Source organism: Leucoraja erinacea, chromosome 6 (genome assembly GCF_028641065.1).
Source record: "Leucoraja erinacea ecotype New England chromosome 6, Leri_hhj_1, whole genome shotgun sequence".
NCBI classification, from domain to species: domain Eukaryota; kingdom Metazoa; phylum Chordata; class Chondrichthyes; order Rajiformes; family Rajidae; genus Leucoraja; species Leucoraja erinaceus.
Window position 1 is genome coordinate 56,606,747 of NC_073382.1, and position 16,046 is coordinate 56,622,792.

At 43.2% G+C, this 16,046-nt stretch overlaps 1 protein-coding gene across 1 annotated transcript in view; it reads right to left on the bottom strand.

Annotated features, from left to right (window-relative positions):
* Window positions 1–16,046, bottom strand: part of LOC129698179 (PC3-like endoprotease variant B) — a 685,304-nt gene that overhangs the window by 310,119 nt on the left and 359,139 nt on the right. The window contains exon 6 of the mRNA XM_055637132.1: window positions 7,032–7,069. Coding sequence (XP_055493107.1) covers window positions 7,032–7,069 — 38 coding nt within the window. The remainder of the gene's footprint in view (window positions 1–7,031; window positions 7,070–16,046) is intronic.

Here is a 16,046-nt window from a genome sequence, read left to right on the forward strand (position 1 = left end):
AGCTCCACGATGGTGAGTCCACAGGCTCCAACGACGACAGAGACCTGACAGGGAAAGAGATTTCAAAGTCCCCCCACCGCCCACATATACACTGCTAAAAACTATATATAAATCACAACAAACTGTACACTCAGCGGGATAAAAATTAACTGTACGCTCAGCGGGACAAGCTTCATTATTGTGGCGCCAGCAAGAAACAATGTGACAGCAGTGAAATTGTTTTTTAAATGAAAAGAAAACATAAACATATCAGGAAGTAATGGTTAAGTGATTTCAAACATAGTTTGTAAAAGCCCTGGATTGGAATAACACAGGAAGTTCATGATTGCATTTAGAAGTAAAAGGAGAGAAATTAATTGTCATTGTTTTGGGCACCATATGACCAGTGTGCTCTCATCACATCTAATTAGAAACACTGAGTGCAGCACAGTGGCACAACGGTTAATGCTGTCTTATAGCCCTGGAGACCCAGGTTTGATCCTGACAACGAGTACTGTCTGCATGCAGTTTGTACGTGTCTACCGGTTTTTCTGTCGGTGGTCCATTTTCCTCCCACACTACAAAGACATACAGATTGTAGATGAATTGGCTTCGGTAAAAATTATAAATTGCCTGGAGTGTGTAGGACTATTGTTAAAGGCCTGTTCCACTTGCATGCGATTGCGTGCGTTTGGCGCAACCAACCGGAAGCGGAGTTCACGCGAAGTTCGCGCTAAGTACGTGCTAAGTTTGCACATGACGTAATTTACGTCATGCTTACCAATCAGCTGGGCAGGAGGCAGGCCGACTGAATATGGGCGTCGCACGACGTCAGGCGGTGACATCATCATGCGACGCCACGCGCTAGGCGTATGCCGTCAAGATGCTGAATACGCCGTCAAGACGCTGCGTACGACCGCAATGCGCCTGCGTGCCGACTGGCCGTTGGCGCGCGAAGATTTCGGTCACTGCAAGAATTTCGAAGCCCCACGCGATGTCGGGACAAGCCCCACACAACTCTAAGTGGGACCAGCCCCGCGTGGCCATTTGGTGCCCGTATGCCTCAAGCGACCACAAGGTCGTGTAATTTGCGAGCCAAGGTCGCGTAAGTGGCACAGGCCCTTTAGTGTATGGGGTAATCACTGGTCAGCATGAACTCAGGCCTGTTTCCACGCTGTATCTCTAAAGTCTAAAGACTGTTACGGACCTGACCTGGAGTCTATGGTAATCTACGTCGGTTACCAGGGCTCTGGAAGTGACTGGACCTACCCCTCATCCTCCTGCACTCCAAGGATTAAAGCATGTGCCTGCTCAACATCTCCCAATAGCTCAGGCCCTCGAATCCTGGCAACATCCACATAAATCTTCTCTGCAACATTTCCACCTTGACAACATCTTTCCCTTAAGATGTGACCAAAACTAAACACAATACTCTAAGTGTGGCCTCACCAACGTCTTATGCAGGTTGGATGATGATATTGGGATTAATCGTCGGTGAGCTGAGCACTGTAGTTCAAATTGGAGGTAGTTTAGTGTGAGCAAGGCAAATGGAAAATGGACAGGCAATGTTATGTCAAGTATTAATGATGCATAGGTTAAAGAGGGTCAGGTCGGGCTCCAGTTTAGTTTTTAGTTTAGTTTAGAGGTACAGTGCGGAAACAGGCTCTTCGACCCACCTAGTCCATGCCGACCAGCAATCCCTGTACACTAACACTATCCTCCTACACACACTAGGGACAGATTTACAATTTTACCGTAGAACCATGTACATCTTTGGAGCGTGGGAGTACACTGGAGTTTCCGGAGATAACCCTCGCAGGTCACGGGGAAACGTACAACTCCGTACAGACAGAACCCATAGTCTGAAGAATGGTCTTGACCTGAAACGTCACCCATTCCTTCTCTCCAGATGCTGCCTGTCCAGCTTTTTGTGTCTACCTTCGATTTAAACTAGCATTGCAGTTCTTTCCTACAAAATTGAAGGCTTTAGCTGAGGAATTATTTTGTATCAGAGAGGGGCTTCACTCAGGTGGGAGTGTGGAAACATAGCAAAGGGTGCGAGGGGGGGGGGGGGGGGGGGGGGGAGATGGAAAGTGTAGAAGTTAAATGATTGAAAGGTGTCGTTTTACAATCCAGGAACATTCTAAACATGAGGTCATCTGTTATCATCAGATTTGATCTGAAGGCTGAAGTATTCAGGCCATGATGTCCTTCATGCCCATGGGTGGTGGAATCCAACCACAACTCCTGCAGCGGCTGGCAGCTTTAATTGTCCACTTTGAGAGTTGTAACCTCCGGAACGGAGCTGCCGAGGCATGTAGATGGAGCGGCACCCCACTTTGTGGAGTTGGAGGATAGGGTCTCTCGGTACATTCCTTCTCTCCTCCATTTTCGGCCTGCACTAGTAAGAGGAACATGCCTTTGGATTTTCTCCTCTTGCTCTAGGTCATGCTGCAGGCCTGACATGAAAACAAGCACTGCAAAAAAAATTCCATCACTTCCAAACAAAAAATATTGCCGGCCCAGAGAATAAATCACAGCTTTGATGTTCAGCTTGTGGAGCATCATGAGTTCCCCTCTAATTCAGTCTCAACAAATCTGTAAGAATTTATGATCTCTTTAAATATTGCAGGTGAGCAGATGCTTCTTGCTGTTCAGACTGAGCTTCCTAATTGGCAGGGAAAGCATCAAGTTTACATTGCACAGCGCTGCAAGAGGATTGACATCAGCATTGTGTTCTCTGTTTCCTTTACTTTAGTCTTTAGACTTGAGAGATACAGCGTGGAAACAGGCCTTTCGATCCACTGAGCCTGCGATGACCAGCGATCGCCCCGTACACACAAGAGGGACGATATACAATTCACGGAAGCCAATTAATCTACAAACCTGTACATCTTTGCTGTGTGGGAGGAAACTGGAGCACGTAGAGAAAACCCACGCAACCATAGGAAGAACATGCAAACTCCGTACTGGCAGCACCCATAGTCACGATTGACCCCTGGTGTCTGGTGCTGCAAGTCAGCAACTCTACCGCCGCACCACTGTGCTGCCCATCCATAATAGAAGAACTACTCATTTCAACTTTACCGAGTTGTGTGAGGCATGCTGCATTTTTGTGACTATGATATACATAGAACAGTACAGCACAGGCCTTTTAGCCAACAATGTCTGTGCCGAACATGATGCCAAGACCAACTCTTATCTGCCTGTACATAACCTATATCCCTCCATTCACTACATATGTAGATGCCTATCCAAATTTCTCCTAAATGTCACTGACATATTTGCCTCCACCACCATCACCAGCAGCATGTTCCAGGTACTCATCGCTGTCTGTGTAAGAGAAGTGCTCAGCACATTTCCTTTAAACTTTGCCCTTTAACCTTAAAGTCGTGCCCACTTGTATTTGATATTTCCATCCTTGGAAAAATGATGAATCAATGCCTGTTATAGCTTGATATGCTTCTCTCAGGTCTCCCCTCAACCTCCTACATTCCAGTGAAAATAATCCAAATCTGTCCAACCTCTCCCTGTAGATAATATCCTCTAATCCAGGCATCATTCTGGTAAACCTCCTCTGCACCCTCTCCAAAGCCTCCATATCCTTCCTGTAGATAGATACAACATTCTGGAGTAACTCACCGGGTCAGGCTGTGTCTTTGGAGAAAAGAAGGGTTTCGACACAAAATCTCACCTATTACTTTTCTCCAGAGATGCCACCTGACCCATTGAGATACTCTATCATTTTGTGTCCAACTTCAGTGTAAATCAGCATCTGCAGTTCCTTCCTGTGCATCTTCCCTGTAATGGGGTGGCCTGAACTGCATGCAATACTCCAAAATGCAGCCTAATCAAAATGTTTTAAAGCTGGTTCATGACTTCCTGCCTCATAAGGGCCTGTCCCACTTGGGCGTCATTTGCCCATCACGCAGGTGGCACACTAAGATTTTGTGAATCCCAAAATCCTGGGGCGCCACGCGCGACCGTGCATCACTGCCTACGTCACCACGTCTCACCACGCGCCATGCGCGCGTAATGCATGCCATGCGCATGTTACGACACGGACGTGATACGTAAATAATTTTGCGTTGTGCGTCATGACATGTAAATGATGTCACGTAAATGACGTGCGAATAACGCCCAAGTGGGACAGACCCTTTACACTCAATGCCCTGACCAATGAAGGTAAGCATACCATATGTCTTCCAAACAACAAAATGCAGGTATACCATTTGCAAATGAATGTTGAGCTAACATGGAGACTTGCTGCATCTTTAAAAAAACAGCACGACACACGCCGGTTTCTAGGTCAACATTTTCCATCAGGGGCTTGTAACCAAGTCTAAAGCATGAGCCTTGGATTTATGCAGAGGCTAAATACATTCACTGCAGTTGAAACAATTCAAGCCAGCAAGAATATAGAAATATGGTCAGCAATTTTCAAAGTTAAAGCATTAAGGCCTTGGGACTAAAGAAAGCAATTGAAGCTGGTATTAGTGGAATCTAGCTGTCACAGGCTGGGTCCACAAATGGGGGGCGTCTGGGAAAGAGGGGGGAAGGGAGTGGTTGGAGAATGGGAGGAAGAGGAGGAGAAGGGGATGTGAGGGGAGGGGGTGAAGGGGTAGGAGAGTGGAGCAGGGAGAAGGGAAGAAGGGGGGAGAGAGGAGTGGAGAAGGGTGGGGGGGAGTGGAGAACGAGGGATGGGGCGGGAAGAGGGTAGAGGGGAGAGGGGAGTACAGTCTACACTCACTGAATCCATCCCTGTGAAAAGTAAGAGATGGAAGCGGACCAATACATCTGTAAATAAAACTGGGCAGACATCTTTTCATTTGCACAATTGATTTTATTGTATTAATTATAATATATTAATGTTTAAAATCCATGCATTGAAGGAAGACTATTTTACAACCCATCTGTGGACCATAACCCCAACCCTAACCCTAACCGGGCATCACCCCCGGGCAATCAAATCGACACATAAAACATTTTCTAAAAAAAGGTTTTCTTTACTGCAAAAACTAACAATATTTTATTTGCAGTTTTTGCATGCTCCTTTATAACATTTCACATAACATTTTACAACAATAAACTTGATTATTAAAACAAAAATAACTTCAATTCTTGATTTAAAAAAAATCTATACAACAATGAACCCAATTCCACCCACTCATTGCTCTTGATTCAATGAAAATTATTTCTAAAATATTGGTCATAAATTTGGTGCAAAAATGCTGCAAAATAAGGCTCAGAATGCACCAGAGAGCATCTAAACCCCGGCTGTGAGGGACTTCACACTTGTGATGTGCTCTGCGCGCACATTATTTCACAGTCAATATGGATTCAGATCAAACAGATCAACATCACTTGCAATAATAGAATCAAATGAAGATATCACAAACGCTATTGACAATAAACTATATGCAGCTGGGATATTTATTGATATAAAGAAAGCATTTGATATGATCAATCATGATATTTTATTAAAAAAATTAGAAAGGTATGGCATCAGAGGTCTAGTACTGGATTGGATAAAAAGCTATTTAAGTAACAGGCAACAGTTTGTGAAGTTGGGTAGCTACAGTTCTACCTGTTTGGACATTGCTTGTGGTGTCCCCCAGGGGTCAGTGTTGGGTCCAAAACTATTTATCATGTATATAAATGACATTTGTAATGTGTCCAAAGCCTTGAGGCTGGTCTTGTTTGCAGACGACACAAATATTTTTTGTTCTGGGGAGAATTTAAAACAACTACTGGACAAAATAACAAAAGAAATGGGCAAACTGAAAACATGGTTTGACAGGAACAAAATATCATTAAACTTGAGCGAAACCAAAATAATGTTTTTTGGTAATTGCAGAACAATTACACAAGCAAATATAAAGATAAATGGGGTTGAAATTGAACGAGTTCATGAAAATAAATTTCTTGGGGTTATAATGGATGATAGAATCAGCTGGAAATCACACATTAAACATGTACAATCCAAACTGTCAAAAAGCATTTCTGTATTACACAAAGTTAAGCAGGTTCTGGATCACAAATCACTCCGCATTCTCTACTGTTCACTAATCTTACCCTATTTAAATTACTGTGCAGAAGTCTGGGGCAATAACTATAAAAGTTCGCTACATTCATTAACTATTCTGCAAAAAAGAGCAATACGTATTATTCACAATGTCAGGTATCTGGGTCACACTAATCCATTATTCTTACAGTCAAAATTATTAAAATTAGAAGATTTGGTTGCATTTAAAACAGCACAGATAATGTTTAGGGTCAAAAATAAAAAACTTACCTGGAAATATACAAAAATTATTCAATGAGCGAGTGGGGGGTTATAATTTAAGAAGAATATTTAATTTTAAGGTACAAAGAGTCCGCACGACCAGAAAAACTTTTTGTATTTCGGTCTGTGGAGTAGGATTGTGGAACAGTTTGAATGTGGAGTTAAAGCAATGTCCAAATATGAACCAGTTCAAAATGACAAACAAAAAACTTTTTTTCACAAGGTACAGGGATGAAGGGGATGGTTGACAAACAGGGGTTAATGTTTATTTATTATTTTATTTATTATTTATTTATGTTTTTTGGTTACTTCATACACATTACTTGTATGGGTATATCAGTTGTATGTAAATATATGTCTGTATGCATCTCTAAAAATTGTCTGGGGTATTATTATTATTAATTAATTATTAAACATGGAAGAAGGGTTTAGGGAGAAGGGGTGAGATTAAATAAGTTATTCTTCTTCTCACTCCTTTTCGAGCTTGTAAAGAAAAAGTGTTGGACATTTAAATTTTGCTTTATGCTTTTCATTGCTTTTCATTGCAAATATTGCCAGGAATGTCCAATTGTTTGACTATTTCGATTTTGTTGTTGTTATTTATTCCTATTTATGTCTTTACTTGTTCGGAACAAATAAATAAACTAAACTAAACATAACATTTTTGTAATACTGTTATGCCACACCCCTTTCTGAAAAGCTTTGTATGGGCCTGCAATTTTGTTAAAGCATGAATTTCAAAAGATGATGAATAATCTTTACTTACATAATTTTTCTTCAGGTCTGTGTTTATATGGTCCACACCTGGTAAAGAAGGTGAGAATAAATGAAACAGTTACAAACCGTAAAGAGACACCAGAGCAAGCCGTGAAAGTTTCTAAAGATCCCCAAGACCTGATGGTCTGCATCCTAGGGTACTTAAGGAAGTGGCTCTAGAAATTGTGGACGGATTGGCAATCATTTTCCAATGTTCTATAGATTCAGGATCAGTTCCTGTGGATTGGAGGGTAGCTAATGTTATCCCACTTTTTAAGAAAAGAGAAAACAGTGAATTATAGACCAGTTAGCTTGACATCGGTGTTGGGGAAGATGCTGGTCAATCATAGAAGATGAAATAGCGGCACGTTTAGATAGCAGTAGCAGGATCGGTCCGAGTCAGCATGGATTTATGAAGGGGAAATCATGCTTGATAGGTTGTGGGCCGAGCAACGAAAATGTGTCTAGAATTTAACTTTCGTGACCCATGTCTGGGAACTACTTGACATTTTGCACAAATTTAGATAAAATATAATTGAGAAGGAAATCATAACTCGTCAGTGCCAAAAGTTGCACATTAATTAATTAAGCTAATTAGAAAATGAGATCGAAAAAGTAAGCGCCATCTAGTGTTCAATGCTCATATTACTCCATGGGAGCCTAATTCTGTGCTGCTGTCTCTTTAAACCATATATTATTATACTATTTATATGTATATATATGATGTGAATATGATTGTAATTATATATAATTATATTATATAAAAATAATATAATGAATATAATTTTGAGTGTGTATTTTGAATGAGACTGCCCTAGAGGTCCGGCACCTGAATCAGCCTAATTAATGGGTGAGGGCTGTTCCTGTGGGTTCCCCTATTTACTGATCCCCACTGACTGCCAGAGGGCAGAGTGGGGGGTCATGGCCGTAGTGGAACTGGGGCAGTGCCAGGCTGGGGGAAGCGTAAGGCATCTTCCAAGAGAGGAAAATGCCTAACCCTAACCCTCACTCACTCCCCTTCCAGAGCTGCCCACGGCTGGAGCTGGAGCCACTTTGGGACCGGCTGCAGGCTCCGTAAGTGTGGCCGCTCAGTGCGTCCACCTCGGCCAGCATGCCCTTCTGGATCATCATGCTGATCATGGTGGGGACCAGCACTGCCCTGCACGCCTTCAGCACCACCATAGCGTCGGCTCCGTCAGTCCGCCCGCTGTCACATTGGCCTACCGACTGACCCTTCACAGCATCTAGGAGCCAGCCCGACCAACACCTCAAAGCATCCGCCGGCAGTCTGACCAACTGACTGACTGACCGATCCTGACTGACCGCAGCATCCACCTAACCCAGCTCTGACATTTTTATTTAAGAGTTCCATCATAACTTCACTAAGATAAATGACTGACCATTACTGATTCTGACTGAAACCTCGATATGATCTAAGAGCCATGACCCAGAGTGCTCGACCTAGCTACCATGAAGCTGAGCTGGTCAATTACCTGACTGAATCCTAATCCATTGAACAATTACCCTAGCTCTACATTTTTATTTTTCATCATTTAATTATTTAACAATAGTTCAAATCATAACTTCACTAAGATAAAGCACCCCGGCCACACAGCCTATGACTAACTGTAAAACAAAGGATTATCAGCAAGGTTAGCATTACCTTTATAAGGTCCTTTGAAACCATCGATATTGTTGCTGGATCTAAGCAGCCATGGGATCCCCTTTCAGAGTGCTCGGCTCGGTGCTGGGACTATTTACAATATATATCAATGATTTAGATAAAGCCATGAGCAAATTTGCAACGCGCGTGATAACTGTCAATTAGCGAATGCTGATGCAATGCCAATGCATGGCATGCATTGATGTGGACAATTACTTTGCTCAGAAAATTGTGTCACGTCAGGGAGAGTGGAAGTACAGCGCGATCTGGGGGTTCTTGTGCATCAGTCAATGAAAGTATCTGTGCAGGTTTTGGTCTGTTGTACAGGGCTCTAGTGAGGCCACACCTGGAGTATTGTATGCAGTTTCTGTCTCCAAATTTGAGGAAGAACATTCTCGCTATTGAGGGAGTGCAGCGTAGGTTCACAAGGTTAATTTCCGGGATGGCAGAACTGTCATATGCTGAGAGAATGGAGCAGTTGGGCTTGTATACTCTGGAATTTAGAAGGATGAGAGGATATCTTATTGAAACATATAAGATTATTAAAGGTTTGGACACACTAGAGGCAGGAAACATGTTCCCGATGTTGGGGAAGTCCAGAGCCAGGGGCCACAGTTTAAGAATAAGGGGTAAGCCATTTTGAACAGAGATGAGGAAACACTTTTTTATACATTGAGTTGCGAGTCTGTGGAATTCTCTGAATCAGAGGGCGGTGGAGGCCAGCTCTCTGGATACTTTCAAGAGAGAACTAGATAGGGCTCTTAAAGATAGCGGAGTCAGGGATATGGGGAGAAGGCAGGAATGGGGTACTGATTGCGGATGATCAGGCATGATCACATTGAATGGCGGTGCTGGCTTGAAGGGCCGAATGGCCTACTCCTGCACTTATTATCTAATGTCTATGAGTCGTGAAAACTCGAGAGAGTCTATTGTCATAGGCACTGGATAAAATAATGGCAACAATTAGATTCTTAATTGTTGCAGGTTTACAGGCACGTTAGATGCAGCAACAACAAAAAATTATTAGCTTGAAAGGGTGCAGAGAACATTAACGAGGATGTTGCCAGGACTCGAGGGCCTGAACAATAGGGTGAGGTTGAGCAGGCTAGGACTTTATTCCTTGAACTCCAGGAGGATGTGGGTGATCTTATCGAGGTGTATGGTGATTGGGGGGGGGGGGGGGGGGGGGGGGGGGGGGGGGGGGGGGGGGGGGGGGGGGGGGGGGGGGGGGGGGGGGGGGGGGGGGGGGGGGGGGGGGGGGGATCAATTTAGTAGTTTAGTTTAGAGATACAGTCCGGAAACAAGCCCTTCGGCCCACCGAGTCCACGCCGACCACCAATCCCCACACACATGCACTATTCTATTCACTAGGGTCAATTTAGAATTTTACTGAAGCCAATTAACTTGTATGTCTTTGGAGTGTGGGAGGAAACCGGAGCAATCAGAGAAAAACCAACGCGGTCACAGTGAGAATGTACAAACTATACAATCAGGATCGAACCTGCGTCTCTAGCACTGTAAGTCAGCGACTCCACCGCTACACCACCGTGCCGCCCACTGCATGGAGAGGTGCACTGACTTGTTAGCAATCTGAAAATTGCACCATTAGCCATGCAAAACAGGACATACCTTTCTGTGTTACTGATTCCGCTGTTAAAACAAAGCCGTGCTGTTCTCAGCAGGAGGCTAAGTTTTATTTAGACTGCAATGCTCTAAGATTGTGTTTCATAAAGGCTGCTTGGCGAGATGGGATACTGTCAATGCAATGGTTGTATGCTTTGCATATGAAAATAAAGCAATAAAAAATCAATTTACTGATAAATATTAGTAAATATTTGTTCCCAAAAGAAATGGCAATCCTTTGGACAATCCATTGAAATATTCACACATTTTTAAAGACAAAACCAGCTTGACTGAGAGTAAAGAATACAATTAATACTATGCTTATTAACTGGAACACAATTATAATTCTTGGTTCCTTTTTTCAATGGTAGAATTTGTCCACCACTGTAATGTACTGTCCTGTAAGAAATATCTAGCCTGTGTGAATTTAGAGTTTACTTTAGATTTGAGAGATACAGCCCGGAAACACAGAGTTCATGCTGACATGCGATCCCCATACACTAGCACTATCTTGCACATGATGGACAATTTACAATTTTACCATAGCCAATTAACCTACAAACCTGAACATCTTTGGAGAATTATTTGAGATACTGTGGTATCATTTGATGAGTATTATTTGAGAATGTATTCTACATCTGTAAGAGTATTGTATACCTATAAATTATGCAGGAATGAATGATATTGCCTTTGGGATATTGTTCTAATTACTATTTAGGACATTTATTTCACCAAATATTATATTGCATTGTCTACATTACATATTTGAAAAAGGAAATGTATACATCCAAAGCAACACAACTAATTCATCATTCCAAAGGAAATATTCTTGTCCAAAATTCCATTCAAAATTAAATTGTTCTTTATTTGCATACTCTTGTGTTCTTACTCCTGAAATTTACAGATATATTTGGATCCTTCATTTATTCTTTCCATATGGAATAAGATGTCCTTAGCAAGGCAAAAACATTTACTTTCAGCTTTTAATTGGTTGCTTTTTAATTCAGTCATTAGATATAATTTTCTCCCGTCTTTCAGAACAATTTTCAATAAAAAGAACTTGTGGGCCTGAGAAAGTTGCCGGCAGTCACCCGAAAAACCGGCAACTGGAACGGCGGCTGTCAGAGTGGAACACACACATCGCTTCCTTCACCAGCCCGTTGTGCAGGTGGGGGACAGGGCAAGCGGGGGGAGCGCTGTCGAAAAAATTCACACGGTGCAAAGCCAAGGTGAAACAGATACACACCGCGATGAACAGGGAGCTTTGCGCTGTAAAAAGATGGTTAAAGCACAGTATACCGTAAGTCTTTAAAGGATGGAGGAGGAGAGGGGGCAGAAGGATTGGAGGCAACTTTTAAGAAGACAGAGATACACGGCTGTGAAGCTCAACAGTCATAAACATTACAGGTCAGTTATCCTTGGTTCTGAAAACTACTGCTTACCTTTTTTTCCCCCAATGAGCCAATGAAATTCACCGGCCAGCACCGGCTACAACCTACGAGAACCTACGAGAACCTTAGATCTCCTGGCAACCCACTATGACCCCCTGGCAACCCACTAGGACCCCCTGGCGACCCACCTACGCCACGAGAATCCTCGCTACTCTCCATGGCGGCTTCATTCTAGTCGCCGCTAGTTTTTCAACATGTTGAAAAATTCATGGTGACCATAATGAGGCCGCGACTAGTTCCCAGAATACGGGAACTCCTCACGACCATGAAGGCAACTTCCCCGCAACCACCCGCGAACAGGTGGCGACCATGTGGCGACTGGAAAGTCTCCTGCAGTCGTCTAAAAGTCACCTAAGTGGGACAGGCCCATAAAAACCTGAAATTACCGTCTACACTTTAACAGAATTAAAAATGCTAGTGCCAGTTGCTCTACACCATAATATCATACAAAATATGTCTGCCTTTGCTTATTGCGTGTGCACTGTGCATTAGGCTCCAGCTCCCTTCCAAAACTTCAGCATGTAATCTAGGCTGAGGAATTTCAGCACGGACAATCTTTTATATGGTTAACTGAAACTCTCTCTCCTGAAGGTCCATATAAAACATTCCATGCTAGAACTTGGAGGAGACAGGATGCTTTTTTTTGGTTTGCTTAAGGGGCTAACCCACTGCGGCGGCCTAATCCATGAGTTAAGAAGAGTGTCTTCGACCTTCAAGCTCGAGGGCACTCGCCTGGAAAAGCCTCGAGCTGGATCAACCGTCAGCGTTGAAACCGCGAGCTGGATCGACCGACCGCACACACGCACACAAATACATCATAAAGGCGGGGGCAAGGGAAAGCGGGGGAGTGCTGTCTGAAATTCAGACCTGCGATGAAGAGGAAGGTAAAAGACGGTTGCACAGTGTAAAGTCATTCCTTTAGAGAGCGGGGGGCAGAGAAGGGGAGAGAAGAGAAGGAGAAAGGAGGGAGAGGAGAGAGAAGGGGAGAGAAGGGGAGGGGGAGGGAGAAGGAGTGGAGACACTTTTAAGAAGTATAATAAAGTTTAGCGGGCATTTAACCTACCGGTCGGTTTCTCTTGGTCCTGAAAACTCCAATGAGCCAATCACAATGCCCGGTCAGCGAAGGAGATTGCCTACGGCTGCCCTCGACTGCCCGTAACTAAATAACGACCCCACTCCACTGCCCTACGAGTTAAAAAGAACCATGCCGACCAAATTTTACTCGCAGTAAATTTTTCAACATGCTGAAAATTCTACGGGACCTAGCTGAGGCCGCGAGTATTCGGGAACTTCCCTCGAGCATGAAGGAGAGTTCCAGTGACCTATAGAACCTCTTAGGACCACGTGTCGACCATGCTGCGAGTTTGAGTTGAGGGCAAACTTGTCTCAACTCACAAATTAGTTTGCCGCAGTGGGACAGCCCTTAACCAACATTTCACCTGCAAACCAGTTCATTACAATAAAGCCCAGTGGTGACTGGTGTTAGTGTAGCAACATTATGTCTACATCGGTTATCACTATTACAACATTATAATAGGGATTGCACTTCACAAGTACGTCACAGCTTGTGATTTGAGATCTTAAAATGCCTTCATGCTTTCTTCCTGATCTCTCGCCTCATGTCTCATCGGTCCTAAAATCAGCCTCAAACAGACGGAGGTCCTGCACTAACTTGCTCCAACCTGTGTGGCTTTCAGCCAAAGCATCATGGCACCAAGCTGCAGATGGTCCATTAGTTAGTATAGTTTAGATTCATTTATTATTGTCACGTGTACCAAAGGTCCAGTAAAATGCCTTGATGGTGTGCTATCCAGTCAATGAAAAGACTATACATTAATACAATCAAGCCATCTGCAGTAGAGTTCTACATGTTCTATGGGTACATAGAACAAGCTGCTGGTGGAGGTAGCTGAGGGACATTTGGACAGGTACATGGATAGGATAGGTTTAGAATGTTATGGGCCATGGTGGGAATAGTGCAAACTTGTCCCACCTGCATAGGCATACTGCATAGGCAGTTGGGACTAGTGTAGATGGGGCATGTTGGTTGGTGTGAGAAGTTGTGGCAAAGGGGCCGTATGACTCTTATATTCATGGTAAGATAAAGTCCGATTAAAGATAGTTCATTGGTCACCAATGAGGTAGATGGGAGGTCAGGGCCGTACTCTAGCTGATGAGAGAACAGTTCAATTGACTGATAACAGCTGGGAAGAAACTGCCCCAGAATCCGTAGGTATGCATTTATAAATTTCTGTAACTCTTGCCTGATGGGAGAGGGAAGAAGAGGGATGGCTGGGATGAGATTGGTCCTTGATCATGCTGGTAGCCTCTCGCCGAGGCAACATGACACTGACCCACAAGGACAAAGATGACAAGCATTTCAGCCCTGTTCTTTGCATCACTCCCCCTTAGCTCTTTTCCATCAGATGTTTCCACTCTACCTGATGTTTGACCCAGCCTTTTGTTGTCCCTTACTGGCTTGACATATATTTTCTTTTCTGCCTATTTGAGAAGCCCTTTGATTTTTACCACTGCAAAAAAAAAATCAATGTACTGATGATTTAAAAAATATTTGTTTTTAAAGGTACAGCGTGGAAACAGGCCTTTTGGCCCATCGAGTCCACACCGACCATAGATACCCCATTCACACACTAGTTTTACCTTGTACCGCTTTCTCATGCACTCTCTGCACAGTAGGGTCAATTAACCTACAAACCCACTCATCTTTAGGGTGTGGGAGGAAATTAGAGCACTCAGAGAAATATCACACGGTCAAAGGGAGAGCATGCAAACTCTACACTGACAGCATCCAAGGTCAAGTTATGAGGCAGCAGTTCTGCCTGCACATAAATCATCATGGCTTTTGTCAGTCACATGGTTGGACGCCGGGGAATGGAAGGCAAGATCAGCACTTGTCAGTGCACAAACTGATTCGAAATCCCCCCTAACAAAAAAAACCTAAATAATCATAAAGCAGATTTAGTCAAGATCATTTCGAAAATAAAACATAGAACAGTACAACGCAGGAACAGGCCCTTTGGCCCACAATATCTATGCCAAATATGACGGTAAGACCATCTCTTACCCGCCTGCACGTAATCCATATCCCTCCATTCCTTTCATATTCATTTCTTCAGCGATAACACTTTAGTTTGTAAAGGATGTCACAAAACACACTCCCCCTTCAATGCATTCTCTGGGCAATGCTATGGCATCAAATCTTGGTTCAATATTGTGTTCGAATTTATACAGGGATTAATGCCATTGACATTTTTATACATACAGACTAGTAATGAGTACAAATTGGCCATTAATTCTACTAAATTACACCAGTGCTTAAAAAAATCTGAATGTATTACAGTATTGCAGTTAACCAGTCGAAAGGCAGAGAATTATTGATGATCATTTATAGCAAATCATTTTTAATAACAGGTAAATTGCAAGTTATTTTGTGTAATGTGTGAATGCAGAAGAGTATTTCCATATTCTTATTTCAAAATAATGCTCAGAAAAGGACTGATTTTCCTCAGCATTCAGATAATTCGAGAATCTAGGATGCAGAAGGAGCCATTGGTGTCAGTACTGGTCACAAAACTAAACCCGGTCTGATTCCATCTTCAAGCACAAAGTACCTTCAGTTTTGATAGATTTTCACAAATCACTCATTTGAGAGTCTGGTGGAACCCAATGAAGAAAGTGTGGGAACACTCAGATCACACAAACTTATAAGTTTATGTCATAGGAGCAGAATTTGGCCATTCGGCCCATGGCATCTACGCCATTCGATCATGGCCGATCTATATTGCCCTCTCAACCCCATTTTCCTGCCTTCTCCCCATAACCCTTGACTTGGCACTCTTACAAATCAAGAATCTGTCAAATCTCCACCTTAAAAATCCATTATGAGGTGGAAGTCCCCCTCTGTTTATATTTACTAATTATAAAGCCAATAATGCCAAGGAAATGGAGACTTCCAACACCGAGTGCAGGAAGCAGGCAACTAAGTGGTCTGAGATGAGCTGGTCCCCATTTCTAAGCAGGTAGGGTCTGTTACCAGGTAGAGTGATGGTTGTGAAATCAAGCTAAGAGCAGGGGCTCAGAACACTTAGGTCAAATAGGTCAAGCTCTTTCTCTTTATAATTAGAATATCTTTTGGACTGACCTCACAGCTATTTGGGAGATGGATAGGTAACCCCTCCCATCAGATGAGTAGACTTTCTACTTATATTGGGTAGGTGGAAGTTGGAAAGTCCACCAGAGAATGGGGAGGTGGGGGGTAAACTGATAG